At 54.7% G+C, this 25,473-nt stretch overlaps 1 protein-coding gene and 1 long non-coding RNA gene across 3 annotated transcripts in view; one reads left to right on the top strand and one right to left on the bottom strand.

The window, feature by feature from the left end:
- Positions 1 to 14,198, bottom strand: part of LOC120093688 (uncharacterized) — a 54,236-nt gene extending 40,038 nt beyond the window's left edge. For both annotated transcript variants that reach the window (XR_015625756.1, XR_015625755.1), the window contains exon 1: positions 14,053 to 14,198. This is a non-coding gene — a long non-coding RNA (uncharacterized LOC120093688). The remainder of the gene's footprint in view (positions 1 to 14,052) is intronic.
- A 1,644-nt stretch (positions 14,199 to 15,842) lies between these two features.
- Positions 15,843 to 25,101, top strand: Sox10 (SRY-box transcription factor 10). Its single transcript, NM_019193.3, is given in 4 exon segments — positions 15,843 to 16,057; positions 16,538 to 17,043; positions 20,960 to 21,228; positions 23,351 to 25,101. Coding segments are annotated over 3 exon segments (1,401 nt in total). The 5' UTR covers positions 15,843 to 16,057; positions 16,538 to 16,615; the 3' UTR covers positions 24,055 to 25,101.
- Positions 25,102 to 25,473: the final 372 nt, after the last annotated feature.

Genomic DNA, 25,473 nt, shown 5'->3' with positions numbered 1-25,473 from the left:
AATACACAGTCAAAAAACGTTAAGCAGGGCTGGAGAGATGGCTCAGTGGTTAAGAGCACTGACTGCTCTTCCAGAGGTCCTGAGTTCAATTCCCAGTAACCACATGGTGGCTCACAACCATCTGTAATAGGATCTGATGCCCTCTTCTGTGTGTCTGAAGACAGCTACAGTGTACTCATATACATAAAATAAATAAATTTAAAAAAAAAACAAAAAACGTTGGGGTTGGGGATTTAGCTCAGTGGTAGAGCGCTTGCCTAGCAAGCACAAGGCCCTGGGTTTGGTCCCCAGCTCCGAAAAAAAGAAAAGAAAAAACAAAAACAAAAACAAAAAACCGTTAAGCAGAGAAACCATTTGAGAAGAAAATTAATTATGCTGGAAATGGGAAGCCGTAGTCCAATTTCCTTGGTCCCTGACAGATGGAGTGAGAAAAAGGAAGATTCTAGAACAGTTTTCTGGCAACAAAGTTGCTATGAACCTGAAGACGCAGATGGACACATGTAGGTAGACACGCACACACCAGCTCACACTGGCTCAGACTGCACCACCTGCTGTGCATTTTGCTGTCAGGCAGCTACACACAGACACATCCAGATGTGCACAAAGTCACACAGAGACACATCCAGATCACTAGCGAGCACTTCTTTCTGAAGCTCTCTGAGCATGACTTGGAGCACAGTGGCCAGAACAAGCCAGCCCCCTTGAGCCTTATGGGTAAGTTCCATCACCCCTAGTTTATAGATAAGGATGGGCCTAAGAAGAAAGGTACTACAGGGTGAGTTTGACCATTACACAAAACTGTGTGGTCCCGGCTTTTCTGATCTTTCTCAGCAACCCTACCTGAGACAGCCACCAGGCATCCATCACTCCTTCCCTGTTCTCAGCTCCCACTGCGACCCAGACTTCCCCGGCTCCATACACTCCCATCTTGCCAGCATCTGGGCTAGCTCAGCAGCACCAATCAATCTTACATTCTCAGAGTTCCCACTGGGAAAACAGCATATGAAGACCAAAGCTTCAGGGTCTCTCAAGAAGGGCCAGCATCGAGGCATGATGGGAACTTGTAAACCTCCCTTAGATTGTCCTGTGGCCTGTGTTCCCCTAGGGATCAAAAACACCACAGCTCCAAGCTGAGCAGGAAACACTGAGTATACCCACCCTTCAGCCCTGTGCAATCCACATCTCTCGTTAGTGCCTTGTTCCTACACAGAGTTTGGGAGTGGAGGAGCTTGGAAGAGGCCAGACCCACTTGCTGTCTACCTTTGAGGCTGCCATTGGGGATTCCTCTAAAGGCTACTGGGCCAGTTATTTAATGAAAAATCCCAAAGTGGCCCTTTATACTCATCCATCTTTGTGAACCTCGACACACAATTTGTGAAAGGAAAGTCGATTCTTCGCTGATCATCTTCATTGACTCCTTCCCACCCTGACAAAGAATAAGGAACTACCCAGGTCCATCGGGCTCCTGGCAGCAGCCGTGAGTGTGGCTGCAGGCGTCCAGCCTCCCTGCCCTGGATGGCTAATATTTACCGTCAGGTTGGCAGCATCTAGAACTATGAGAAGACAAGTCTCTGAGGAATGCTCTAGATCAGACTGAGGTGGGAAGACCCACCCTGAATGTGGGTGGTGCCATTCTATCGGCTGGACTGAGTAAGAAGAAAAGAAGGCCTGGAGGGATGGCTCAGCTTGTTGCTCTCACAGAGGACCCCAACTCAGTTCCTAGCACCCACATCTGGCAGCTCACAACTGCCTGTAACTGCCCCTGCATATACCCTCCTCTGGCCTCTACGGGCATCTATGTGCACGTGTGTGTACACACACATACATAATAAAAATGAGAGAGGCAGAGAGAGCAGCGTTTATCTTCTTCCTGACTGTGGATGAAATATCGCCCACTGAGTTGCGCTTTCTGTGGCCGTGAGTCCCCTCCATTATGGGCGGTACCCTCCAAGTAGGAGCCCAAATAAACGCTTCCTCCTTACATTGGTTTTATCAAGAATTTTGTTAAAACTCCTGGACAGGTAACGTATACCCAGCCCAGTGCACAAAGGTTGGTATATTCTGCTTACCTCTTGGTGCTGCACGGAGTTCCCCTCTCCAGACTCTGGCACACTTTGAGGATGCAATCAGGCTTCCCTTGCACCGGTCCCCATGGTGACCAAGGTGCCACTTGTGCCACACAGGGTCCTGTTCCCTGGCTCTCTGCCATACTATAGGCCATCAGAGAGGAAAGAACATGGTGGGTCATCGAACACTGACATTGAGCTCAGGGCACCAGGAACCTCACCCCATCAAAACTGCAGCTGAGGAACCAATGGGACTCCAGGCGCTGAGTGTGCGGGTGTAATTGCAGGCAGCCAAACGATGCTCACAGCAAGCCTTCTAGCTCAAGGGTACTGGGCACTGCCCAGACTCCCAAGAACTACAGTAGTCCTGAGCCAGGGCCTGAGCTAGCACTGGGTAGTAGAGAATTTGCCTCAAAGGCACAAGGCCCTGGCTTTGACCCCTAGCACCAAATAAACTATTAAATATATCGTTTCAATCCGAGTAACATGGGCTTGCTGGCATACAACAGCCAGTCAGGCATGGTGGCACAGGCAGGCCTTTAATCCCAACACTGTGGAAGCCCAGACCTGGAGCTCTGCGAGCTGGAGACTGACCTGGTTAAGAGGGAGAGACCCTGTTCTTTCCTGTTCTTTCCCTATCCCCTGCACCAAAAAAAGAAGAAGGAGGAGGAGGAGGAGGAGGAGGAGGAGGAGGAGGAGGAGGAGGAGGAGGAGGAGGAGGAAGAAGAGGAGGAGGAAGAGGAGGAGGAGGAGGAGGAGGAGGAGGAGGAAGAAGAGGAGGAGGAGGAGGAGGGAGAGAGAGAGAGAGAGAGAGAGAGAGAGAGAGAGAGAGAGAGAGAGAGAGAAGACAGAAAGAGAAAGGGGAGGTAGGGAGGGAGAGAAAGAGAAACAAAGAAACACACAGTGGCTCTCTCCACTAGGGTTTCACGTCTGTTACGTCTCATTTTTCCCCAAAATAAAGCTGCCTACTAAGGGTGATTCGGCCACTGTGAGTCACAAATCCAGAGATGGGATAGATGTCTGACTCAGACAGCCAGGTGTTCTGCACTGTATTTGGTGAGACTCCACACAGGGTGTCAAGACACCAATCTGGAGACAGACGGCCTGGGCCAACTCCAGCTCAGTTCTAACCCAGAACAAGTTAGCGCCCTTCCAGGCCTCTGTGTATGTGCCCACAAAACCAGAAGTGTGGCCTGGAGCCACTCCAAGGCCTGCATCTGGCTGTGACATTTCAGATGACTCTGGGGGCTGCTGGTCCTCAACCACAAGCAGGCTGTGGGTGACATTGGAAAGCTTGTCTCAGCAGCTAATGAACTCTGTCCCCTGTGTTCACTGAGCTCTCCCGTGCTCCCCTCCCATGCAGGCAACTAAAGGAGCCTGAAGTCACCTGGTGGGATGTGTCTGAGCTGACCATGGAGCTGGCTCAGAGGAGATCCTGGGTCTAGGACATAGGGGAAAGCCCAGGAGCACAGGAGCACAGGCTGGCCTTCCACAGGAACCCTAGGACCTCTAAGCAGCGATAGGGACAAGTGGATGTTCCCAAAAAGTGGGAGCAGCAGCCTATGGGGAGTCCAGCCATCTGGGAATGATAAAAGAGAGGGGGACCCCTTGGTGAGGGATGGCAAGACCAGGTCTCCCTACTGTGTGGGGACATAGATGTCTTTGGAGACAAAATCTGTCCTAGGGAATTATAGCCACATGCCAGGGGTACTGTGACCCACAGGCCCTCATGCACTTCTCTTGATATCTGTGCCTCAAGCCTCCATTTGCTTCTCTCTCTCTCTCTCTCTCTCTCTCTCTCTCTCTCTCTCTCTCTCTCTCTCGAATTCCTCTGGGAGCTGATCAGGGCTTGAATGACACCCCAGTCGACTTCTTGCTATTAATTCCCACACAGAGAATGGGGCCCTTGTTCCCTCCTGGAGGGAATGGTCAGAGCCATCCCAAGAGTTCCTGACTTAACCCTTCTCCCGACTGTGCCTCTGCTTGTCTCTCACCAAAGACTAGCAGGGACCAGAGTAGACCCGGGGACTTCGAGGACAGTAGCTACTTCCAGCCCACAGCTTCTGCAATCAAGTCCCAGGTTGAGAAAGGAGAACCAGCCCAGCCTGTCTGAGAGCTGGACCCCTGCTCTATACCCAAAATTCCCACAGGCCTTGTGGACAGAAGGTCTCTATAGTCACACCCAGGTACAAGGTCCTCAGTCTCCTCAGGGCCAGGGGGTACTATCCCCCTCCCACCAGGCCCCAAAAGGCCCTTCACAAAAAAATAGCTCTGACTGGATTAAATAAGAAACACACCAGAACTGCATGGGTGCTAGGGAGAGATACTGCCCTGCCATTTGGATCCTCTAAGCTTGTACAGGGCAGTCTGAGGAGGGAACAGGAATTACTCTGTGAATAAAGGCTTCGAAGAGAGGCTGGAAGAGAGCCGGGCTTCCAATGCCACCTCAGTTAGCCATTGCTATCTGTATTGTATGGAGAAACTGAGGCCCAGAGAGGGAAGAACACGGCCCCCTCCCCTCTGCAAGTGAACAGCACAGTTACCAGGGACAGGGCCTCTCCTTCCTCCTACCACACTCTCTGGCCTGCCTTCTCTCTGCAACTCTCCTGGATCTGTAGGCCTGGCTGTGGGCCCCTGAGCAAGTCAGCCTGTGCGCACTCAGGAAGAGTGGGGACACCTGCCCCTCTGTCAGTATCTCTGACCTCTGCTTGTTAACAGGCCTGAATCTTCCAACCCCAGGTCCATCCAGACAGGTCCTTCCTCCCTGCCTGTGTCCTGCCACCAGCAGACAGTAGTGCTGTGGGGGACCAGGACAGCCAGCAAAGGGGACAAAGGTGGGTAGTGGAGCTGGAAGTGGGAAAAGGCAGCTTGGTGCTGGGCTCAGGCCAAGAGAGGGCCGGGTGAACCAGGGCACACAGGTAGGTAGTCTGGAGAGAAGCAAGGTGGAAACACAGGCTGGAGCCAGGAAGGAAGGGCTTGGAGGCCAGACCCGGAGACAGCTCCAACCCTGAGGCCTGCTCTCGCTAGCATCCTTCACAGAAACCTTGATCTGGCCAGACTGTCACCTCTCTCCATGGTTGTGTCATTGTTGTTGTTGATGTTGTTGATGTTGTTTTCCCAGTGCTCTCTAACCCTCGGGAAGCCCCACCTCCACCCTAGAGAAACACTGAGAAAGAGACAGAGAAAAACAGATAAAGACAGAGAGAGGTGAGGAGAAAACAGAAGAGCCTGAGGGAGGGAGGGGGTGGAAATGTCACCAGAGAGAGAGAGAGAAACCTTGAAGGGAATGAGACATGGATAAAGAGAGGCACAGAGAGAGATAACCTTAGGCCTGAGACTGACCACTAAGAAAGGGGGAAAAAGAGAGGTAGTGAGCACCTTTGATCAGGAGGCAGAGGCAGGCAGATCTCTGTGAGTTCCAGCCCAGCCTGATCTACTTAGGTGGTCCAGGACAGCCTACAGTTACATAACAGAAAGACTGTCTACAGAGAGAGAGAGAGAGAGAGAGAGAGAGAATAAAATATAAAGTCAAAATAAGAGCAGCAGAAAATCAAAACAGAAAGAAAATGGAGACAGAGTCGAGAGAAAGAGAGTCTAAGGAGAGGAAGTTAGAGACAGTTGACAGTTTCAGGCAGAGCCCGGACCTCTCAGGACAGACAGCAACTGCTACTGCAGCCTGAGGAAGTACCTGACCACCCAGGTAGTAAGTTACTGCAGCCAGTCCCTGTCCCAGACAACCCAGGGGAAGGACCTGGGCCCGCGGTGGAAGTTTTGAGGCTGGGGAGGGGGACTTTGAAAGCAGTATGCTTCCCAAAATATCTTCAGAGCTGAGCTTTTTATTATTATTCTTTTTTCGGAGCTGGGGACCGAACCCAGGGCCTTGTGCTTGCTAGGCAAGTGCTCTACCACTGAGCTAAATCCCCAACTAGAGCTGAGCTTTTTAAACTACAGAGTTCTATCCAAATCTGCAACTCCACGTAGGGCCTGGGTATCTACATTTACAAGTTCCCCAGAGAGACGGTTGTGACACCAGGTTTTGGGCCACCTTGGGAGCAGTGGCCAGAGAAGAGTTGTGCCCACCTGAGATCACAGAGCAATTCCCAACAGGTCTTGACCTCCCAGGGAAGCTTGTAGGCTTTTACTTCTTCCTGCAGGGTGGGCTCCAGGGGGCGGTGCCCACTGTGCTTCCCTCCCGCCCTCTATTTCAAGGATCAGGCACAACTCCAGGGGCTGCTAGGGCAGTAGCCACCCAAAAACTCAGAGAGGAACAATTTGGGTAGGAATAGGATTTCTGTCATGCACCCCCCCCCCATCCCCACCCACGTCTTCAGAGTGCCAAGGCCTGGGGCTGCAAGCTTTCACCAGAATGGGGGTGGAGGGCGGGACAGGAGGGAGGAGGGGAAGACACAGGGGGCTTCCTGTCCCCCCCTCTTGCCCTGACTCCTTGGGTTCAGGGCTGGGTTCCCTGGGGGGGGTGGGTGGCATCTGAGGCTGACAGATCTGCCCTGTCCTTCCTGACTGCCTGAGGGGGAGGGGGGCAGCAGCTCAGATCTCTATTCCCTCCTCCCCTTGTTTAGATACCAGGGGCCTGGTTCCCCAGTAAACTAAGCTCCATTCCAGGGCCCCAGCTCCAGGAAAAGATCTTAAGACCCAAATCAGCTGCCTCACTATAGGACTGGGAGAAGCCTAGGTCTCCTCCTGGCTTCCCCGAGGCTTTATTTAGTGACTAATTTCGTTCCCACCCCTCCCCCATAAAACTGCTCTCCCGGGGAAATATGGGCCACGTAGGGAGGGCAATAAGTGCAATAAATGCCCAAACAGAAGTTGCAATGTGCCACAAAGGGAAAGTCAGATGTGCCATGCTGCTCCTGGAGGACCAGGGGTCCTGTCTGAGGACCTGACCATTTATGCTGAGCCCTAAGCAAGGACCCACCAGGGAGGGCACATGTGGGTCCTGCCCCACTGGGTTGGCGGGACTAGCATGATCCACACCGAGGAACAGGCCTGCAGGAGAGGGAGGGAGGAAGAGGAGGATTTTTAGTGAGCTATCTCCATGGCCAGCGAGCTCAGCAAACACTTCCGCACCAAGCCCTGAAACGGCAGTGAGAGAGGGAACCAAATATATGCCTTTCCCTGTGGATCCTGACGCTTTCTAGTGCTGTAAGGGACAGAGTCCCCAGGGCTGTCAGAAGGCGCCCCTCTCCTTGCACAAAGGAAGGGATCCACCCACCAAGGCCAGCTCTCTTCTCCAAGGCTCACCCAGCAGGAGTTGGGACCTTAGTGGACAGTTCCTCCCACTGCACCTGCCAAGAAAAAGTGCCCAGGACTAGACTCTGATCTAAGCTCCAAATGGACACTGACACTCTGACTCTTTGGGAGTTGGGAGTGGGGGAGGGGGGTGAGACAAGAAACCAGAACGCAGGCCTGGGTGGGTGGGCGGGCGGAAGCTTCGGTTGGTCACTCCCTGTGAAGCACTGCTCCTTGTTTGTATGCACGTACACCTCCTAGGTCTGTCCCAAAGACCCTGCTCTGGACTTAGGGCCTCTTCACTCGGGAAGGGACACGATGGCCAAGGTCTACAGCCATCGGCTGCTGTGCCTGGTGAATGCCGGACACTAACCCACAGCCCATGTGACCCAGAGGAGGCAAACCCCGTCCAGGTTTGTCCCAACACGGTGCAGAGTACTTGCTGTTCCTCCTTCCTGTCCAACCTTTTCGATAGTCTCATACAGCAGGTGTCGTCATCCTCCGTTTACGGATGAGAAGATCAAGGCACAGGGAGATTGGGTCACCTGACCTGGGAAGTGGGACAAAGGCTGGGCTCTGGACGCTCTGACTCTGGTGCCCACACTTCTACTCCTCTCAGCTCCCTTTCTTGTTACGGAGTGCCATCATCATCAAAGTGACACACATACCAAAAACTCTGTCTGATCACCCCACTTTCACTTCTGGGGGACAGAGGTAAACCATGTGAGAACAAGAAGAAAAAACACTGAGCAAGCACCCAGGGCCTATTCACAGCCAGTCTTGTCTTGGGTAGGACCCTGGGTGACTGAGAAAAGTGTCAAGGAGTCCCAGGATGGCCGTCAGTCGTCTGCCTCAGACTGCTGACAACTAGCACTAGAAAGACTGAAACCTCCGGTGGCCACATGTAGCCTACCCTGTACGAAGAGCCCTGTGTCCACAACCATGTCCTCTGCTCCACACCTTTCCTCTGTCTTCACCTTTACCATGCACATCAGTATCTTGTTGCCTAGAAAGTATCTGGGGATCTGCAAATGAATGAATGAATGAGTGAGTGAATGAACAAATAAATGAATGAATGAGTGAATGAATGAATGGATGGATGAGTGAATGAATGAATGAGTGAGTGAATTTATTGGGAATACAATTCCCAGTAAATCTGTAAGTTCTTCCCTTACCCTATACACAGCAGAGAGCCCTTGGGTATGTCCTCAGAAGACCTGGTGGCAAAAGTCTCACACTGATGTCCAGTCCCCAAACCAGACAATCACATGACCTTTGTTACCTGCTGCCCTTTCAGTGTGGTTCACTGGGTTGTGACTCACCCTCGCTCTGTCCTGATTAACCGACACAGGGACACCAGAGGAAGCACTTTGACAGGTCAAGCAGTAGGGACCACTGTGAAACTCAAATCAGAGGTCACCTGTGGCAGGAACTAGCAAAAGTGACTGCCACTGATAGGCCCTAAGAGTGACTGCCACTGATAGGCCCTACCATGATCCAAGGGCTGTGCTAATCTGCTTTGGTCTTAACCTCAGCCTAGAAGGTAGTTTAAAGAGACAGAGTCCTTAAGCCACTTGCTGAGAAAGCACAGATAAATAGGGGAGCAGAATTCACACCCACAGCTGTGCACTTTGGGTGCCAGCTCAGGCTTTCCCAGGCCCCCAGACGACCACCACGCCTACAGGGGATTCCCTCTTTCACTTCGGATCTCCACCATGCAGCCCCACAGGGGAGGGGAACAGAACCTAGCTGTGAGGTCACAACCAGAAGAGATAGGCCCTGTGAGTGAATGAGCAGAGCAGGCATCAGGAGACAGGCTGGCCTGTGGGACGGGAGGTTGGACTTGGCTGTAAGAGAGACCAAGGGCAGGGGTGGATTGAGGTCCAGGGGCTGAGACCTCTTTGTAGGGATGGGGGAGCTGAGATCCCAGCCCTTCTCCCTCTACTCTTGAGAGGGAGGATGGACAGGAGGAGAACAGGAAGCAGGAAGGGTTCGGAGTTCAGTCAGAGGAAAGAAGCCTGAGGGAGAAAAGATGCAATTACGGAAAAGTGAAGACTCTGAAGACAGGAGGGGCTCAAGCCCTGTGGACAAGGCCTGACACCGGGTAGCCACCCAGCCCATGTCAAACCAGGCAGAACTGGGGAAAGCCACATCTTCCTCAGGAACTGAGGTGCCTCCAAGGACACCCTCGGCAATCTGTTCTCTCTGGAATGATGAGATTATCACCCACCAAACAGTGGTTAATAAGGAGAAAGACCACCAGTGGTGAGCTGTGGTATGTGCCTGTAACCTCAGCACTCAAGAGGCTGAAACAGGAGACAGTGAGTTCAAGACCAGCCTAGGCTACCTAGCAAGCAAATCCTGGACTAGCCAAGGCTACGTAGAGAAAACAAGGAGAGGGTTCCTCTGCAATTTCAAGGCCAGCCTGGTCTATACACAGTTGAGTTCCAGCACAACCAGAACGATATAGTGAGAACCTGTCTCAAAAACAAAAACAAAAAATGAAGGGTTCACATTTCAAGCAAAAGGTGATTCCTTAACCCTGGGTCCTGGAACTTTCCACACATCCTTAGAAGCACATCGCTGTGTGTGTGGTGGCACACACCTATAATCCCAGCACTTGGGAGGGAGAGGCCGGAGAATCCCTGAGTCTGAGGCCAGCCTGGTCTACAGAGTGAGTTCTAGGACAGCCAGGGCTACACAGAAAAACCCCGTCAGAAAGTCAGGCAGACAGACAGACACTTGTTCCACAACTGTAGGAGAGTGTACAGTCTGCCCATGACCCTGACCCTCAGGATGGACCAGAGACGTGGAGCACAAGGGACAGGCACTGGGCTGGGCACTGGCCTTCTGTTTTGAAACAGGACATGGGCTATCAATGCTCTAAGATAAATCTTACCTACCCCTCATTTTACAAATGGGGAACTAAGGCCCAGAGAGGGAGGCAGGTAGCCAGGGATATGTGTCCAGTCTAGACAATTCATGGAGACCTTGGCTATGCCCAGTTCTGGGGTTCTAGGCTGGTTTAGTTGAACAGACCCGGAACTCCAATGTCAGGCCTTGCCCCATCACCTCCTGGCCCAGCTCCTGGACCCATGCCCTGCCCTGCACAGAAGGCAGTCACAAAAGGCCATAGCAACTGTGCCGCTCGGGGCAGAAAGCAGGAAGGGCTTTTGGGCAGCTGAGTCTGACGACAGGAACGGGCAGTCTCCGTCTGAGGGCTTCTAAGAAGGGGGCAGAGGCCAGGCTGCCCCAGGCAGCACTGGGCACCAGCCCCAACTTCCTTGTTCCCGGAGAGGGTGGGGTTGGAAGAAGGAAGGTTTGGGCCTCTGGAATGGCCTCCAGCTCAGAACTGAAACAGGGCGGTGCCAGAGCCCCCGTTGAGCCAGGTCTTGGAATATACTCCTGCCTCAGAACACTGGCCCTCCACCTCCAGGAAGCCCTGCCTGCCTGCTCCAGCCTCCCTTTCTTTCTCTTCCTGACTAGCAACCAAACTTAAGGACCAGCACAGAGGGACATGCTGGGCTGTAGGGCAACCAAGACCAACAAACCCTGCCCTCAGAGGGCTGCAACAGGAAGTGATGACAGGATGGCCACCAAGCTGGGCCAGAAGAGCAGACACGGGAAGCACACATACACATCAACATCGACACACTTCTCCACTGGAGGAAGGAAGGAGAGAAATGGGGGTGGAGGGGTGACCAGAAGATGTCTCTCAGCTGGGCTGCATGCAAGGACTAGCCCTGGAACAGTCAGATGGCAGGAGAGGCCAATGCGAGGGCTGGGTGGGCATAGTCAATAGTCCAGTTCAGCAGGAGCGAAGAAAGTATAGGCCCTGTGGTTATGCCTAGAGTCTAGGAGCAGCCTACAGCCATGGGGTGCTTGACTGGAGAAGTTAAACCCCAGGCCTCAATTAGGAGCCTTTCAGAACTAATCGGTTGAGCATAGGCCCCTCCCTCAGAATCTCTGTGCCTCAGTTTCCCTGGAGAATAAGGATGCCAGATTCAGGCAGAGGGTTTGTAGGGAGAGTAGAGTCAAGCATCTGAAGGCCCCCGAGCTAGGCAGGTTCACCCTCCCCTCTGTAGTTCCAGAGGCTCTGGATGCATCTGGTATAGAGGTGCAGAGTGGAGGCTTCCTCACAGGTCTGAAGCTGGGATTTGAGAGGCCTCTGAGAGGTTCCCAGGATTGAGGGCTGGATAGGGGTGCTTGTCTGGTGTGTGGGAGTCTCTTGGCCCTGGCTCCCACTCCTCATTCCCTGACATTACAAAAGCAAACAGAGCCTCTAATTTCTGAAGGTGGGTCCGCAGACCAGTCAGTGCCTGTGCAGTGGGAATGAAGAGAGAGACGCCGTGGCCGTGTCTCTCGGCATCAGACCAACACCTCCTATTATTTTCTCTAGTGAACACTTACTGCGATTACCAACGATGTGCACATGCATTATTCGCTCCCTCTCTTATACACGCACTTTACAGATATAGATAGTAAACGTGTGAAATTGCCAATGCTGTCCAGACAAAACCAAGTCCCAGCATTCCTAGAGTAATCTGCCCAGGGTCACATGAATGTGAATGGCAGACTCTCCCCGACACCACATCATTAACCACTAAACCTAAATGGAAGAAGACACAGCCTTACCGAGATGGAGTGGTCTAGAAGCTATTCAAAGGTACACACACTCACCCCCAGACACTTCCAAGAGCAAGCTGAGGCTCCAAGGGGTGCTTGGATACCAGGACTACTCGACTTCTAGCCCTCAGCCTCTGCCTCCCACAGCCCTTCCCCTGCCATGCACTCAAACTCCCTGGACATCTCAATATAACCTATGCGTTTGGTTACTGGCCCTCTGGCCCAGTGTCATAGACCTGTCCAGTTTTCTCAGCAATTTTGGATCTGGCAGGAGGCTCTTCCCAACCTTGGAGCTCCAGGGAACCCCCAGAAGAAAACCAAAGTCTGCCAAAGGAATTGGAAAGATAGAAACAAAGTGTGCATGCCTCTCCCTTCCAGAAATTCACTCTAAATGGGCCAGTCTGGGATAGAATTGACTTTCAACATTTGTTTTAACTCCACACTGCCGATGAGGCGGTGCACACCTGTCTGTAATCCTAGCTACTTGGGAGGCTAAGGTAGGGGGTGGAGAGTTCAAGGCCAGCTGAGGCTGCATAGTGAGTCCTCTGTAAGTGATTCCAAGCCTGAGACCAGCCCTGAGCAGGTGCCAGGAAACAAAGCCAGCAGTAATGCAGAGACCCTCAGGCCCCTCCCGACTGAGAATCTGCAAGCTTGCCCCCGCCCCCAGGGTACAGACCTGGGACAATGAATGAGAGGGAGTGGGGATTCCAGATGTGGTCTACACCTCTGTGATCAGAGGTGATAAATGCTCTCCTTGTGTCCCCTCATCTTGTCCTTCCCCTGTCCTAATGAGGAGACCCCAAAGATAGACAACCACACAAGAAAACTGAGGCTCAGGCAAAGGCTCAAACTTTCCTGGAACCATCCTCTCTCAAGACCCCTGACTTCCAAGCATCCAGTTTCCCACTCTCTGTATATCCTCTAAGGCTGGCAGGGAAGACATTCCTCTACCATGTGACAGATGAGAAGACTGGACTTGGGTTGAGGACCATAGGTGGAGCCTGCTGCCAGGCAGGATAGCACCCCAGGGTACAGTTGACCTGAGGTGACTCTGCCTGACTGTATCACCCAGTGAGCTTTGAATCTGACTGGAAGATTTCAGGTCCCCTCCTCATCCCAAGGGCCATCTTCTGAGGGAATTTGAGACTATCTCGAACCCTGAGCTGGACCCTGGAAGCTCCGTCATTAGCCCTCTTTCTGCCTGTGGCAGGAAGCCTGGATTCCACCACACTCAGGCCTTGGCCTTCTGCTGGGGAACAAACACCAGCACCTCCCCTCACACATGGTGGGGAGGAGCCCTCCTCTCAGGGCAGCTTTGATAGGGTGTGGGGCATGGGGTCACAAGCATCCCTGGGATAGTCAGGAATGGAGGGTTAAACAGCCCCTCCCTCTAGCTGCCGGTTGGGAAAGAAGATGGTAGTTCGCAGTTCTGGTCCTCCTGGTCACCCAGATGTCTCCAAGGTCTGATGTCACACACACACACACACACACACACACACACACACACACACACACACACACGTGCTCGCACACGGGCGAGCGCTTTGCTATCTCTCCATTCTGCAAAGAAAATGGAGGCAGGGAGGGTTTACCTTCCCCTTCTGGAGAAAACTGGTCCCTAAAGCCCAAAACAAGGCAAAAGGCACAGGGATTGCCAGCCTGCTGCTCACCCTTGACTTGTTCACAGTGGGAAGCCCTAAACCAACACACAATCCTTCCCCCAGCCCTCCAGAGGCCTTCCTGCCTCAGTGCCACCCCTCAGCAGGTAGGTAGGCAGGGTCCAACCAAGCACAGCACACAGGAGAACCTATGTGCAGAGTGGAGGAGAGACAAGGAGAGAGCACAAAGCAGGTGTGGTCCTTTATAGACACCCCTTCACACACCCCTTTCTGGCAGCTGGGCCTAAGAGGCTAGTGGCAGGAGACTAGAGAGGGGACCAGCTGTAAGACCACCACTCCTGCCCAGCTTCCTAACCCTGGGACCACTCCCCCTCCCCCACAGCATTCCTCCATGCCCCAGGGGTCTCAGGCTCAGCCACAGACACACAGAGAGCAGAGAGGACCTTCCCTCCAAGAGGAGGGACTAAAGAGTGGAGGGATGAACAGGGACCCACCGGGAGAGAGATGCCAGGCAGGCGGGCAGCGGGCAGACGGCAGACAGCAGTTGGAGACCGCTGCAGGGGAGCCGGGGCACGACTGGCCGGATGCTCGCCGCTCCGTCCCTCTGTCCATCCAAGGCGGCTTCTCTCCGGGCGGTTCTGAGGCCGGGCGGGCGCTGTTAAAAAGCTTTTTATGTGTGTGTGTGTGTTAATCACATGATTGCCGTTCACCTGTATTTCGAACAAAGACAGCTCACTGTTTCAAGGCCCCGAACAAGAGTCTGGGCACAGGGAAGAGAAGGGAGGCGGGGGGAGGAGGGTTGGCAGCGCCGGGGGTGGCGTCGAGGAAAACTGGGGGGAGATTGTCCAAGGCCAGCGAGCGAGAGAAAGAGAAAACCCTTATCAAACTCCTAATTCACTGGGCTCTGCAGCCCCAGACACACTGGCCCAATTGTCTGGCTGGTTGTGTGTGTGTGAGCATGTGTGAGTGTGTGTTACCAATGTCTGCCACCCCCTCGACATGCCTTTGCCCTGTGTGACTATCTCTTTGTGTCCCACTATCCACCCTGAGGCCTTCCCAATCATGAGGCCTTGATTCTCCAGACCCCAATTCCAACCGGACTCCAGAAAGTACCTGTTTAGTGTGGGCCTAGGGCCTTGCCTGGCTAAAAGGGACAGAGAAGCCACACATTGTCAGTGGTGTAACCCATGCTCCTCTGTTTGTCCCTCCGTGGGCACCCCAGTTCCGCCTAGCCACTCAAAGGAAAGGCTGCCTTCGCTAAGAAGAGAAAGGGATGGGGCTGGGGATTTAGCTCAGTGGTAGAGCGCTTGCCTAGGAAGCGCAAGGCCCTGGGTTCGGTCCCCAGCTCCGGAAAAAAAGACCAAAAAAAAAAAAAAAAAAGAAGAGAAAGGGACACTAGACTGTAGAGGTGAGACCAAGGATAGGAGCCCTCGGGCAACGGGAGGAAGAACATAGAATAGCCTTGAAGGGCAGAAAAGGGGGAGGGGGTCTTTTCTCAGTGGGGAAGAGTGACTGAGGGACTTCACTACATCCAGGGCTGAGACCCTTTCCCAGGAGAGGAAGAGCTCAGCATGGAAGTGAGACCCCTCCCCCCAACCCAATGTCCTCCTCACCCTTCTTGAAGAGTACCCACTCCCACCCTACCTCAGCCTCCTGTGTCTCTACCCTGGGCCAGTCAGCCTTCTGGATGCTAGTATCTTAGAGAGAAGGGATCACAGATTGAATCTGGGGCATGTGTACTGGACAAAGGTTGTCCATCGACTGTCCTCCCCCACGGGGAGGGGGGCTTTGGGTCGACTGTTGGAGAGGACCGGAGGGGGCGAGGGTCTGAGACCAACGGCAGCCAGCGGTGTCTAGCACACAGTGGGACTCAGTAGGATTTCTTAAATGAAGTAACACAGGCCGCAACCCTTTCAAGTTACTCCCTCTCCTCATGCCTCCCTCTAGTCCTTTGTCAACTGCCTGTGCCACCACCCAGAGCAGTGGTCAGGGTCCCAGGCAACAGGTTCTGACTATGCCACCTGTATCTCTCCCTTCCAGACCTAAAATACCCACGCTCTCACACCAGATGCCCAAACCCAAGCTTAGTACAGGGAGACCGGCCTAGGCAGCAGTGCAGGCCGCAGGACTGGGGTTGGGGGGGGGGAGGGGGTTGGGCAGAGTGGAGGCGTCCTGGGTGTTGGGGATGAAGGCAGCGCTGGAGGCTCCACCTTCTGCCCTTCCCTCCCTCCTTTCCCCCTCCCCTCCCCCTCCTTCCTTCCCCAGCCGTCTGCAGCGGCTCAGTCGCTCAGTCAGTCTCGGGCTGTCCAGCCAGGGTGTTTGGTGGTGAGGATTCAGGCTCCGTCCAGACAAGGCAGTGGCCTGAGGCTCAGGGCCCCCCAGCCCCTCCCTCCCAGTCCATCAGCGTCACTCCCCAGCCCCGAGCTGGACCGCACACCTTGGGACACGGTTTTCCACTTCCTCAGGACGAGCCCCAGACTGGAGGAGAGGTCGGAGGAGGTGAGTGCGCACTGGTCCCCTGGGCCCGGACTGCCAACAGGGGGTCTGGGTTACCCCTGCTTTGTGATGGGAGAGTCTGACACCCCACAGGCAGGCATGGGTCCCCCACCCTGCTCCCCTAGACTGTCAGGACAGATGAGGGGAAGGAGAGGTGAGCGAAAAGGTGGGAAATTCCAGGGGCCCAGATTAGAGCCGAATAAAGGGTCCGTTTTTCTTCCTTTCCATCAACAAACCTCCACCCAAAAGGAGGTTTAAGAGGAAAAACGAAAAAAAAAAAAAAACCACCCACACCTAAAGACCGTTGGGATCAGGGGGTGGGAAGACGTGAAGGCGGGACGCACCCACCTAGGGTCTGGCATGTGCACGGGCCCAGGCCCGAGTGGGTTTAGCGCAGGCAGGGAGAGCCGCCACCTCGGGGCTGCACCCGTGTGCCCAGGGTGGCGCACAGCGCCTCTCCATTGCGCCCTCCTTCCCGTCTAGGTGGGCGTTGGGCTCTTCACGAGGACCCCGGCGGCGGGCCCGGGGGAGGCGGCCGAAGCGGCGGCGGCCGGGAGCGACATGGCCGAGGAGCAAGACCTATCAGAGGTGGAGCTGAGCCCCGTGGGCTCGGAGGAACCTCGCTGCCTGTCCCCAAGCAGCGCGCCGTCGCTGGGACCCGACGGCGGCGGCGGTGGCTCAGGCCTGCGAGCCAGCCCAGGGCCCGGCGAATTGGGCAAGGTCAAGAAGGAACAGCAGGACGGCGAGGCAGACGATGACAAGTTCCCGGTGTGCATCCGCGAGGCGGTCAGCCAGGTGCTCAGCGGCTACGACTGGACGCTGGTGCCCATGCCCGTGCGGGTCAACGGTGCCAGCAAGAGCAAGCCGCACGTCAAACGGCCCATGAACGCCTTTATGGTGTGGGCACAGGCGGCACGCAGAAAGTTAGCCGACCAGTACCCGCACCTCCACAATGCTGAGCTCAGCAAGACGCTGGGCAAGCTCTGGAGGTGAGCCCTGCCCCGCCCCAACGCCCCTCCCCACCCCTGTAGGTCCTAGTTTCATAGGCATTAGGGCTAGCCTGGGACCCCAGAACAGAATCGCCCAGCCCTCTCTTCCAGGGAAGGCCAACCTATAGAACTTTGGTCTCTTTAGAAGACAGATTTAGGGATCTCACCCACCCAGCTACTCAAAGTGCCCCTGTGGGGGCTCCTCTAGCTGCCCGCTCTGGAACTCAGAACCCCGGCGGCCTAGGCTGGGCCTCCCCATCCTGGGACGGCGGGCGGGAAGGCGCCCCCTTGTGGTTGGAATTCTGTGGGTGGTGGGCAGAGAGGGCTTCACGGAGGGAAGCTTCTCACCAGACCTCCACTCAATCCCACATTCACAGTGTGCCGCTGCCACCCGTTTGTGGGGTCGGGAGTTTGGGGAAAGCTTTGGGAAAGAGCTGGTCTAGCTGTAGATGCTGGGAAACGGAAGCAACCAGATGGAGAGCTTCAGTGGGGGTGAGGGGGGCTCTGCAAGGAAAACAAGGAATCCAGAGAAAGTGGAGTGGGAAGAACTTGGTTCCCTGCTACCATGGGATCTCCTGTTCAGCTGTCCCGGGGAACCTTCCTGACCCCAGCCTCTAGACTGAGGGCTTCTTTATCCTCAGGAGAGGACACAGGAAAAGAAGGCCTTCCCCTCCAGCTGTGTCTCTGAGCTACCAAGCTACTCTCTACTTTCCACTTTCACCAGCGCCATCTTCCCTCCCTGGGCTCCACCCAATGGTTGAGCAACCTCTTCCCTATGCTCAAGAACTGGAACTGAGCACCCTAGCCAGGAGGAAGCCTGCTTCATGCCAGGGTCCCTCAGAGCCCCAGGCTGCCCAGGCTGACCTCAAGGCTCTATGGCAACATTTTCCCAGGGAGCAGCTTTGACCCTCATGCTCTCCTGGCCCGGTCACAGATATGTGGGGCACCCTACCCACGGCAGGCACCCTCAGCCAGGTCCAAAAGAAACAAGGACTCCAGCAGATGCTAGACTGCTGAGGTCACCTGACTCCCTACTAGACTGTCCAGGAGAAAGGCCCAAGAAAGAGAGACATGGCCTGGGTCAGTCAGTGACAGAGTCAGACCCAGAGTCCAGTCACCAGCCTTCTCAGAGGTTATCCCCATATCATCCCTAGTGGACGCTTTGGGTCACACTTTACTCTCTGGAGTGGTGGGGCTAAGCAGAGGACAGGAGAATGGAGGGCTCCATACTTGAGGAGACATGGGGGTCTGTGAGAGGAACTGGCTCCTTCCACTTTGCTGGCCCAGTATGAAGACCAAAGGCTTGAAGCATAGAAGGAGCAGTTGGTTCCCTAAGAACAGAGAGATTGGTGAGCAGCCTCCTGGTCTGGACTGGCCACGTGATTGTTGAAGGTCTGGCGCCCCTCCCCCAGCCCTCTCGGCCCTCAACTCTGACAGGCAGTGGCTGGATGGCCGGCTATGAACTCAGAGTCCGGCTCTGCCCAAGAACAGCAGTGGCAGGCAGTTCGCTCCTTTGCCCAAGGTCCATCTAGGTGTATCCCAGAGCACTGAGAGATGGACCCCGCTCTCCCTCCACCGTCTGTTGCCAAGAGTTTAATGAATCCCCCCCACTGCCTCTGCCCCAGTTCCACTTCCTGAGTCCCCCTCTAGCTACTACTCAGACCACAAGGGGCAGGGAAGGCAGCAGAGCCTTCTGGCCAAGGATCCAGCCCCAGGGATGGGAGATGGCAAAACAATGCCAAGGAGCTAAGGCTGTGCCAACAGATGGTGGCTACCTGAGCCCTGGATGAGGGGTCCTTGGAGACACTTGAATGTGGCTGGCCAGTTGCTCCAGGGCTCTAAACACAGTTGTCCCAAGCTCATGACTCCAAGGACATCAGGAGTGTAAATGGGTCAACAGCGCTGGAAAACAGACTGACCTGTTTCCTGAGCTCTGCCTGAGCTGGTAATCAGTGGACTTGAACACAGGCCCTGAGTGGCTCTTGGCACACTAACCTTAGATGCCGTCTGGGGAGGAACCATCAGATACTGAGCCATGGGATGTTCAATGCTGTTTAACTGGTGTGGGAAGCATAGTGTGAGCCAAGAAACTAGAAGGAGGTTGAGGCTGGAGCTCCTCCTAAAAGGGGCACATCTGGCCTCCCCTGCCCTAAGTCTCACAGGCTCTTGCCCAGTCATCTTGTGCTGTTGGCTTGACAGGAGGACACTTACAATAGTGTCCCACCAGGAGCTGCCCATGGGGCTGGAAACCACCCTCCTCTCTCCATCCACCATTCCAAACCAAGAGGTTGGAGCAAATAAGGACTGAACTGGGGGGAGGGGTAGCTAAGGAGGAGGAGGGCCGTGAATTCGAGGACTTGCACAGGAGTGAAGCTTGGCTGTGGGCAAGGCCTGGAGTGGATGAGGAGACCTGCGCGGAGTGGGCATGGAGGGGCAAAGATTGGGGTTGGCACCCCAGCATCCCCAGAAGGTTTCTGTTAGGGCTGGTTGGGTACAGTGCAGCTTGGGAGGTGACGCTGGGGTTCACCTTTGTGATCTTCCTGCTCTGGCATGTGTAGTCTTCTCCTGCATCCCTTACCATTTTCTTGGCGATTTCCGGTTGTCAGCCAGGCAGGAGACACTGAGAACGATAGGGGAGAGTGTCCAGTGTCTCTAGCCACATCTGGAGCATCTGTGCGGGAGCTCATGCAGGCAGAATCCTCCCTTCTACTATGTGGTTCTTTCTCAGGTCTAGCCTTGGGTTCTCCATCTGTCCTGAAAGTGCACTGACCCTAAGGAGTCTGGCTCAGCTAGAGGGTCCTCTGGGGAATGCTGGGTGGGTGCAGGGCAGACCAGGAGGCTAAGCTGCAAAGGAATGCTACTACTGGGTAGACAGTGCCTGGCATAACCAGCCCGGAGAGGGGGCTTGGTCTTCCGTTGCCTAGGAGAAGAGAGCACCAATTGGGTGTGCTGAAGGGACTTGAGGAGAAAGAGAACACCAAAGTGGACTAGTGATTCCTGTGTCTAAAATCTATGAATCTGTTCTGTCCCCTGTTTATGGCACCACACCCTGTCTTTCTTACCCGGGGGCAGGCCAGTCTTACCCCCGTCCACCCTCCAACTTTGACCTGGAGCTGCAGTTGGACGGGTGGAGGCACTACCATGAGGGTCTTCATGCCACAGGCTGTCCCAGACTCAAGCTTCCTCTGTCCTGTCATTCCCAGGTCCCAGGTACAGGATCATCTCTCTGCAGACACTGCTCCCCACCATACTGAAGGGGACTCACACCTAAAACCTTCAGTCCTTAGTACTAAAATTTCTAGAGTTGAGGAGTCATCCCTGGGCTTTCTTATGCAACTCCTTTCCAAGCGCCATTAGAGTAGCACCTATTTTCTCCAGGCTTCCCCCTCCCCAGACATTGATATATACATATTCCTGGCGACCCCACACCCAGGGAGGTAGGTGTTATCATCCTCCTGTTTTAGGTGAGGAAACTCGGACTTAGAGAAGTAACATGCGCAGTCTGGCATACAGCTAGTAAGTAACAGAGACTGGTCCCTCCCCAGCCATCTACTTCTCTCCTCACACCTCCACTACAGGGAGCCCATCCTCCAAGGAGGCAGCCAGTTCTACTCACAGAAAGCTTCAGTGACAGGAACAGTTCCCTACCCTCAACTGAAACCTGCCCCTCGCAACTCCTCTTTGACTTAGTGCTTAGGGGCTGGCCCCTGGTGCCCTCCAGCCATCGAAAGGTGAGGGGCAGGGATCATGACCATCTCAGGCTGAGGCTCCTTTGTCTGGCATTTTCTGGGTGCTAACCACAGGGCACAGCCTTACTTTGGTCCTGCTCTCTGGATCCCCTATCCCAGGAACTCAGAGGGAAGCTCACCCAGTTGTTACAGTACTCTCACTGGCTCTGGTGTCCTCCACCCCTCAGGTTGCTGAACGAGAGTGACAAGCGCCCCTTCATTGAGGAGGCCGAGCGGCTCCGGATGCAGCACAAAAAAGACCATCCGGACTACAAGTACCAACCTCGGCGGCGGAAGAATGGGAAGGCAGCCCAGGGGGAGGCAGAGTGCCCAGGCGGGGAGACCGACCAAGGAGGGGCTGCTGCTATCCAGGCTCACTACAAGAGTGCCCACCTGGACCACCGGCACCCAGAAGAAGGCTCCCCCATGTCAGATGGGAACCCAGAGCACCCCTCAGGTGAGTGCTGGGTTCTGTCCAGTGTGCTGGAAGAAGCCAGGTGATGGAGAGTGGTCTAGCCTGAGCTGTGACCTAGGAAAGGTTGGCCAGGGGTGTAGTTACCGTAGCTGGGGTACAGAACCCAGAGCTCAGTGGGGGAACTCTGGTGCCTTATGGTGGTTGTGGGGACGTGATGCTGGGTGGAGAAAGCCAGTTCAGAGAGCCATGGTGGCCATGAGGTGAGAAGAGACCAGAGTAGTTACAGGGTAAGGGCAGAGGGTGCTCTTGAGAGATGAGTGACAACCAAACAGAACAGAAGCAAAAGCCAACAGACAAAGAAACAAAGCAAAACCAAGGCCAGAAGGGTTTGGCAGGAGGTGTCTGTGCACACCTTTAATCATAGGACCAGCACATAGGGGACAGAGGTAGGAAGCAGAGGGAGAGGCAGGAGGTGGGCAGATCTCTGAGTTCGAGGCCAGCCTGGTCTACAGAGTAAGTTCCAGGGTAGCTAGTCTTGAAAGAGGAAACAAACAAACAAACAAACAAACAAAACAGAAAAACAGACAGACAGACAGAGAGACAGAGTAGGGAGGGATCAAACGTGGGAGAGGGGCCAAACGTGGTCCACTCATGTTTTCTTCTCATTAAGGACATGAGCTGGCATTGAGCACTCAGTGTACCAGGCACAGGCTGGTTTCCTTGTGTGTACCGATTCCTTCCGCTAGCCAACCACTCAGCCTAAGACACTATGGTTCAGCAGCTTAGGTCTGACCTCCACCGTCCTGTAGATGAGGGACTGGAAAGAGGAGCTTGCTCCACAGTAGTCATCTGAGGCCAGATGGTTGGACCCCAGGATTTGCGGTTGGCTTGTTGGGTGCACCAATTGTGTTCCTCATGAGCAGAGAGCTCTGCCATCAGAAGGCAAGCTAAGTCCTACTTTTCCTCAGGCACCAACTGGACAGGACCCCAGAGCCCACCAAGAGAAGATGGTCCCTAGCTCAGGAGCCTACTGTCTATAGGGGGGAACAGAGGGGGGATCAAATGAATGACATATAGGAAGAAACGTATATGAGAAGCTTAAGGCTTAGCTCCTACCTGTCCAAAAGTGTCTCCAGGAGACATCCCACTCTAGACTGTAATTAAGGAGTGCTCCCCAAGATGCAGTGTGGGCTCCCCAAGAGTCAGTGTATGGGCCCCCCAGGATGCTGTGTGTGGGTTCCCCAAGATACAATGTGTGAGCTCTCCAGGATGCAGTGTGTGGGTTTCTTGGACTCATCTCTGTTTTAATAACAAACTGCTTAGGAGGTCAAGGGTTTGCCTAAGAGTCACAGAGTAAATGGCAGCGCCAAAACCCAGGCCTAGGAAGGTTTCCTGAAGCTCAGAGTTCTTGGCCGGGGAAGGGCTGTACACTGCCTTGGTGTGATGTTGGAGGCCTCCAGCAGCTGCTAGCCTCACAGTGCCATGGGTTTGTGTCTCTGTGATGGGATCCTCAGTCTAGCCACCTTCCTCACACATAATCCCTTCTTCACAGCCTCTGGGACATTCAGACGCACCTATTGAGACTTCCCCAAATCCCTGGGACAATGGTTAGCTTCCTTCTCTAGTTTCCACAGTCCTTTGCATGTTCCCCCATATAGCATGTTCTGCTCGAGAGCCCCGTGGGCCTCTTATCTCTCCATGGCTGCAAGCTTTTAGAGCCAGGATCCAAATTTATTTCCATGTATTCCCAGCATCTGGCATACTGCCTGGCACTTAGCAGTGCCCTGAGCATTTACTGAGATGTGTGTTAACAACGAAATGGGGGCAGTAGTCTAAGTTCCCCCTTGAGAAAGGGCTGGCAGGGCAAGGAGTAGGAGGCTTGAGGTTGCATTGAAGAGGACACAGTGCTGTTTGGACATGGTAAGAGATTAACAGTCCAAAGTGAACAGGCCAGGCTGCGCTAGGAAGGGAGAGTCACCAACAGATGTCAAGGGTATTCTGAAGAATAGGCAGGGCCCAGGATGATGGCCCAGAGTGTTAAGCATCATGAACGGGAAACAGGAGGCCTCAGGTCAGCATCCTGTTGCCTGGAGATGGGTCGTAAGACCTTCTAGGGCCCACTTGCCTCTAACCTGCTCACTCTTTTCCCCTTTCTCCTACCTAGGCCAGAGCCATGGCCCTCCTACCCCTCCAACCACCCCAAAGACAGAGCTGCAGTCCGGCAAGGCAGATCCCAAAAGGGATGGGCGCTCCTTGGGGGAGGGCGGGAAGCCCCACATCGACTTCGGCAATGTGGACATCGGGGAGATCAGCCATGAGGTAATGTCCAACATGGAGACCTTTGATGTGACTGAGCTGGACCAATACCTGCCGCCCAATGGGCACCCAGGCCACGTGGGCAGCTACTCGGCAGCTGGCTACGGGCTGAGCAGTGCCCTGGCTGTGGCCAGTGGACACTCTGCCTGGATCTCCAAGCCACCAGGTGTGGCTCTGCCCACGGTCTCGCCCCCTGCTGTGGATGCCAAAGCCCAGGTGAAGACAGAGACCACAGGGCCCCAGGGACCCCCACACTACACCGACCAGCCGTCCACTTCCCAGATCGCCTACACCTCCCTCAGTCTGCCCCACTACGGCTCCGCCTTCCCCTCCATCTCACGCCCCCAGTTTGACTACTCTGACCATCAGCCCTCAGGACCCTATTATGGCCACGCAGGCCAGGCCTCTGGCCTCTACTCAGCTTTTTCCTACATGGGCCCCTCTCAGCGGCCCCTCTACACGGCCATCTCTGACCCCAGCCCCTCAGGGCCCCAGTCCCACAGTCCCACACACTGGGAACAGCCAGTATATACGACTCTATCCCGACCTTAGAGGGGCCCTGTCACCATTGGTGCCCACGTGGCCCAGGGCCCCTTCCCCCAGCCTGTGTGCCCTGCTCCTCATCAGCCTCATGCCCAGCAGTGGCAGTGGAGGAGGCTGCAGAGGCTGACAGCAGCAGGCAGGCTTCTGCCAGCTCCTGCCCTGATGACCTCCACCCACCCTGGCTCGGGAGGCCAAGCCCTGACTGAGCTGGCAAAGGAGGAGTTTGGTGGCCATCCCAGACTGAGGGTGAGGGGCCACCCATCCCCAGAAATAACCCTCTATCCCAGGACCTGAGAAGTCGTTCTCAAGTCCTTCAGGGAGGCAGAAAAGGGTAGGGTGGGAAACCTCACTGCTCCTGTTCTCTCCTGGGAGAGCAAGGGGCTCAAGGGCCTGTGTGCCACTGTGTCACTGTGCCTAAAAGCTAGGCTGCCTAGGGACCTGCTTCAAAGCCTGGAGCTGGCTCTGTCCTGTCACTAAGGACTCACTGAGGACAGCTTTGAACAGCTTTGTGAAGAGCAGGGTGGGACACTCAATGGACACTCTGATCCTTTCACCCCCCTCCTCACCTGAATGGGAACTGGCCGAGGTCCCCAGATCCAGTTCTGCATTAGTAACCTCATCCCTCACCTAACTGAGGAGAGTCCTCATGTTCTTCCCCACGACCTCCACTCCTCAAGGCCCACCCCAGGTGAGGAGGCAGGGGCTCCAGGAAAGAATCAGAGGTGTCCAGCCTTCCTCTCGCCTTCTGTCAGCCTCAGTTAGCACTGCACGGGCCCTAGCCCCAGAGCCCAGTACCTGGGTTGCTGGCAGCAGGCTGGACACTAAACCCCTTCCATGTACAGTCTACCTTTGCCTCGCACCCTTTGCTCCAGCGATATCTTAATAAAGTACGTAGCTCTGTCTCCCCATCTCCTGTCTGCAGCCCAGTCCACACGTAACACATCGCTGCCCCTTTATCTCCACAGTCACCATGTTCCCATCCCTCTAGCTACTCCAGCCCCAATTAACTTGCATTAAGCACTCCAAGTAATAAAATCAAAGCTTCTGGTTGCCTGCTTGGTGGCCTGACCTGGCCTGTCTCTTGGTCTCTTACCCCTTCCTATGCTTCCTCAAAGGTTCTCCACAAGCAGCTAGCAGAGTGCAAAAGTGAGAGATTCCTTAGGATCTTTTCCCCCTAAGGACATGTGGACAGTGAAGGAAGTCAGGGCAACCAGCCTCCTGATGGGTGGACCTACGTCTAGGGTCTAAGCCTCAGAAGAAAGCCACCATGGGGGCTACCCACTCCTTTCAGGTCCAGCTCTAACTCCAACCTTCTGCTCAGCTCACTGTAGCCACTCTTGTCATGTGACAGAGGGGAGTGGGCCAGGAACTCAGGGACAGCTTTTCAAAAAGGAGCAGTGGATTAGTCTCCCTTGTTCCTGAGGTGAG

The sequence above is a fragment of the Rattus norvegicus genome, chromosome 7 (assembly GCF_021556685.1).
Source record: "Rattus norvegicus strain SHRSP/BbbUtx chromosome 7, alternate assembly SHRSP_T2T, whole genome shotgun sequence".
Lineage (NCBI taxonomy): Eukaryota > Metazoa > Chordata > Mammalia > Rodentia > Muridae > Rattus > Rattus norvegicus.
The sequence above is the reverse complement of the archived record's forward strand: the minus strand, read 5'-3'. Positions and strand labels throughout refer to the sequence as shown.